Source organism: Sinocyclocheilus anshuiensis, unplaced genomic scaffold (assembly GCF_001515605.1).
Source record: "Sinocyclocheilus anshuiensis isolate Anshui unplaced genomic scaffold, SAMN03320099.WGS_v1.1 scaffold1184, whole genome shotgun sequence".
Classification (NCBI taxonomy): domain Eukaryota; kingdom Metazoa; phylum Chordata; class Actinopteri; order Cypriniformes; family Cyprinidae; genus Sinocyclocheilus; species Sinocyclocheilus anshuiensis.
In genome coordinates, this window is record NW_015547647.1 from 351,657 (window position 1) to 356,969 (window position 5,313).

Consider the following 5,313-nt stretch of genomic DNA (forward strand, 5'->3'; position numbering starts at 1 on the left):
CCGGAGACCGCTGCGCCCTGGAACACCGGCAGGGTTGGCAGACCGATCTCCTGAGGGCACTGAGGAGAGACGGGCACCGTGTAATGCGGTGTACACCACTCTTCCCCAGAGGGAGCTGGACCTCAGAGGTCCTATAGGCCTTAGGCGTCAGGACGTCCACTGAACCGCATTCCGCTAGAAGCCTTCGGCCTGGGAGCACCACTCTGACTCTAGACTCTGCGGAGTACGAGAAGTGACGCCCCCAGAATGAGGAGCTGGAACACGGTAGGTTGGGACTGCTCCCGCCCAGCAGCCCCTGCTGACCGCCTCAACCTCCTCAGAGGAAGAGAGGTAAACACGTGCTCTTACTCGAGAAATTTTTATCCCAAGAGCCCCTGTATATCTAACTTCTCATATTCACATAAATACTTCATTTTATTCCTCAGAATTAAATGCAATCAAACAACCAGACGAGTAAACACAGTCTGGTGTGATAAGATTCATATAAAAAATAGAAAATGATATATCTAACTTCTCATAGTCAGATAAATACTTAATTTAATTCCTCAGAATTAAATGCAGCCAAACAACCAGACGAGTAAACACAGTCTGGTGTGATAAGATTCATATAAAAAATAGAAAATGATATATCTAACTTCTCATAGTCAGATAAATACCTCATTTAATTTCTCAGAATTAAATGCAGCCAAACAACCAAAGGAGTAAACATTCATCGGTGTGGAAAGATTCACATCAAAAACTGAAAATGATGTAATACACGCGTTGCCTCGGCAGGGCGCGTGCCGCTTGGTCACACAAACAATATCAATCTCCTCGGAGAAAAATAGCTGCAGCAGAGCTCTCACTCAGAGGGGGAAGAAAACGCAGCACGGGCTTACGAGTCTCGAGAACTAGCTCTAGATCTAGGGAATGGGGGTGGAGATGGGAAGAGCCGTCACGTGCGATCCCCGCGATCTTAGTCACCGCATGTGCCTCAGCAGCAGCAGGACAGGAATCGCAAGATCACAGGCACGGACACACTCCTCGGAGCGTGCCTGGTGAGATCGGAGCGCTTAACAGCAGGAAAAGCACAATCAGCCCCCCGAGAGGCGACTGCGCGAGCTCCGCTCCCCATTTATGCTGCTTATTAAAATATTAGGCCTAATATGCTTATGTAACTGATGCCTGTGCAACTGGCGAGCTCATCGATGCTCTCCGTATCAATCTCCTCGGAGAAAGACAGGCGGAGCGTCGCGCCCTCTCCCTGGGGGGAAGGACCTCAGCGCGGGCTTCCGAAACCCCGAGAACAGGCACTGGATCTGGTGGTTAAGGAAGAAGATAGGGACTCACCCGTCTACATTCCCTCCACCGGATCCATATGCTAAACCCATGAGCACAGCTGCCACTCCGCCTCGGCGAAAGCGGGGCCGGCACCGCGAGAAACGCTAGTGAAGGCTCCCTCCTCAAAGAGACGCCTCCCTCGAGAGCTGACTCTGTGTGCTTCGCTCCCAAACAGACAACACACAAACTGTGTTTGTCCTCACCGAAATATAGCACGGGCAGGGAGGAACATACAGCCTGAACGCTGCCTGCTCGCCCAAATGCTTCTTTTGAATGAAGCTTTGACATAATGGAGCTTATAAGTGGACAAACAACACTAAATAAGACTCACAAACAGATAGCGACTGAGACACACAGAGCGCTTGCTGAATGACAGAAAGCTGACGCCGGTTCCACCGTACGTGCTTTTAAGCTTCCTGGTCGTTACGTCACCCCGCCCGTGACGTCTCACCCATCCATTGGACTGATTACAATTGTGATTCAGAGCTGTGTGTTCATGCTGAAGGCGTTCCCGTAGCGTTTCGACGCAGCTCGAGTTCCTGATAGGGAACTGGATATTTCATTAAATGTTACTGTTAATATATACCAAAATCTGATTTTTAATCATAAACTGTACTGATAAACACCATAAAGATGGTAAAACACATAGACAAAATACCATCAGGGTAGCAACACACATGACACAAAAATAATGCAATAAACATTAACTAAATAACAGAAAATGTAACATAAAACACCTTAATGTAGGCTACATAATGTATGAAAACTAAATTATTTATATAAAATATAATCATTTGATGTGTCATGCAGTGACTTCTGGGAATGTCCTTTTACTGTTTTTCATAGTAAATTATAAAGTACTTTATAGTTTTTATGTGCAAAAAATATTTTTGACAGCATTTTATAGTAAAAGTTAATATAATACGATGTTAAACCATTGACAATGTTTCACATACTGTTTATATGGTACGGTAACTTACAAATAACCAATTTATATTTATATAGGGAGGGGTCATTACTTCATGTCCAGTTTATAACCTCTTAAGACCCAGCAAATCATTTTAGGAAAAATGTTTTATTTTTTCATGTCATTACATTGTTTAGAGCATAAAAAAAATAAAAAAATTAATAATAATAATAATAATTGAAAAATTATATTTAATTCATAAGTTATGCTACGTCCTTGGTAGAGGACATCGGGACTCAATTTCTTTAAAAAAAAAAAAGACATGAATGAACATGCATAGGCAAAAATAATAGATTTTTTTTAATCACCAATACATTTTTAGTTTTCACTATTTTTTTTTTTTACCAAACTTGTTATAACAGAATGATTTGATATACCATTTATTCATGCAAAATGTGTGTAAAATGGCCATAAACAGGTTTTCTCATTATATATAATGTATCTATAAACTAAATCTAATTAGCATATTAATGTGTTTTTTGGGGCAACATGTAATGAAAAAAGAAGTGTAATAATGGGAGTAATAATTGACAAGATTTTCATAATAATATATAATATTTCATAGGAATATTGAAATATAATTTGTTTCCCTATTCATTTGTTGTGTCTCCCAAAATGCGTAATAAACATGCTTTTAGTCCCGGTGTCCTCATATGAGGACTTGTATGAAATCAACGTCCTGTTTCGTAACAGAAAGTCATATTTTGCTTTGAAACCCCATAACATGTTCTTGAGATGTTGATTTATGACACACAGTTTAAAAATTTGTCAGATTTAAATGATAATTACAAAATATTATAATATTTCCATAAGGGTGTCACTAAAGTAATTTCAGACATTTTTGAAGACCAAAAAGAGGGAGTGGTCATAGTGAAACATCCAAACATTTAGTATCTCTGAAAAGCCCTGAATGCACAGGACATCCAGACTTAAAACTGTGGCATGTATAGCCTCAGAGAAATTCACTAAAATATAATGACCTCATATGAGGATGCAGGGTCTCAGGAGGTTAAATTTAAGACAGTATTTAGAGGATCTCTGAAAACTATACCGTTTCTGGGTTTCTCGTGATGATCCTGTGGATAAACCAGCTGAACAGTTGTTGCAGTTTCAGCTAAACTGTCTTCAGCACTAACTGTAATCAAACATACAAAATAAATACTAGTAAATTCCTATGTAACATTATTAGATAAACACAGGAAAACAACCATATCTGAGAGCTCGATAATGAGAATAATACTTCCAACCAAAACACACACAGGGACATTTCCTAGGAATGCTGTGAACAGCCTCTCTCAGAGCCTTCAGCAATATTTTGATGTGTCTGCGAAGGATTAAGTTTGAGTATAAACTTATTTGACAGGTTATATTTCAAAGCCTTGTTGGCTGGTACTAGTAGCTGTGTTTTGGAACATGGTAGATGCTTTCTAGCTGATCTAAGATGGTGATATAGCTGGTCATTTTTCAAATAAATATAACCTACAGCTTGCCCACTTTTTCTTAATATATTTTTAGTTTCATTAATAGCCTGAAGGCACTTTGTTTTCACACATTGATCGATCGATTGATTGATTCATTTTTTAATTAATTAATTAATTCATTCATTCATATATTTTTTTTAATAAATAAAATATCTACAATTAGGCTTGTGGTAGACTGGAAAATCAAAATAGAATAAAAATACATTTTATATATAAAAATAGCCTAGAAATCTTTTTTTTTTTTCAAACAGTAATAATAGGCTACTTTTACTTTTTTTTTTTTTCACTTTTAATGATTAAATGCTGGATTGGTGAATAGAAGGACTATTTTCTTTATATATTCGTTATATTTCTCTCTCGCTCTCTCTCTCTCTCTCTCTCTCTCTCTCTCTCTCTCTATATATATTAATAATAAAGTTAATAATAGTTACTTTCTTCAACTCCTCCTTTCAGTTATTCGCGTAAGTTAAAGCGCACCAGGGAAAATACCAGAAGTCGCATAGCTTTTGAAAATCAAAATCTCAATTTCTTTATGCATGAATAAACTTACCGTTAAAGACGGCAGTGCATGTGTGCGCATTCAGAATTAAAAACAGGATAGCTTTAATTTCCATAAGGTCAGTTTTTGCTGCCTGTTTAAAAAAAAAAGTCAATTTTAGTTCGAAAGAAAAACAAACTCTTCTAACTGAAGAAACCGGTTGTTTTGAGAATCAAACTCGCGCGTGAAGTTTCGAGTCACGGTCTGAACAGTAACAGCTCGTTCTGCACTGCGGTGTGGCTCGAGCGAGGATGTGCGTTTCAATGCGATCTGTGATGACATCACGACATCACGAACCCTGCGTCCCAACTGCTTATTATCAAACCCAGACATTGTGTCTGACTGTCCCACAGAGGTCTGTGTGGTTGATATGCTAAGCAGATAGATAGATAGATAGAATGTTGTTTGTTTTTTAATTCATAACATAATTTCCTGACCTGTTCTACCGTTTTTAGTTAGTCCAACTTTTGTGTCTGAATCTGATCAACAATGTATTTGAATGCATTTATGATCTGATTTTGTTTATTCTGCTCCATAGACATGAAGTTACCTACATAATACCACAATGTCCTAGAAAAACAGAAGTGTATATTAGCTTATTCATGTGAGACTCTAGACTTCCAACTTATTAAGATAACAGACACACACACACACACACACACACACTCTCTCTCTCTCTCTCAGTGGACATTTCCGGTTTATATACGGAAAATTAGTGCTGGGCAGAAAAAGAAATGTCAACAGGGGAAACGGGGGAGATCAGAATCTAATTGCTGTGTTATTCCAGTGAACTAGCTTTTTTAAAACAGTGTTTCATTTCTGAATGTGACCACGTTTACAGCCTGAATGAGACGTTCATCATGCTCATTGAACTAGTAACTGAAATGCCGAGAGGCTGGGGTTTCTATATCTAGTGAACTCAGGTCATTTGGGCCTCTTTGACACTGAGATGACTGTCAAATGTGGCTCATTTTACAGAGATTCACTCTATGTCATTGCAATATATA

General features: G+C 38.6%; 1 protein-coding gene across 1 annotated transcript in view; it reads right to left on the bottom strand.

The window, feature by feature from the left end:
• The window catches only part of LOC107701929 (proteinase-activated receptor 1-like), an 11,920-nt gene extending 7,452 nt beyond the window's left edge, over positions 1–4,468 (bottom strand). The window contains exons 1-2 of the mRNA XM_016504082.1: positions 4,319–4,468; positions 3,339–3,422 (exon numbers count right to left, since the gene is read on the bottom strand). Coding sequence (XP_016359568.1) covers positions 3,339–3,422; positions 4,319–4,382 — 148 coding nt within the window. The 5' untranslated portion in view covers positions 4,383–4,468. The remainder of the gene's footprint in view (positions 1–3,338; positions 3,423–4,318) is intronic.
• Positions 4,469–5,313: the final 845 nt, after the last annotated feature.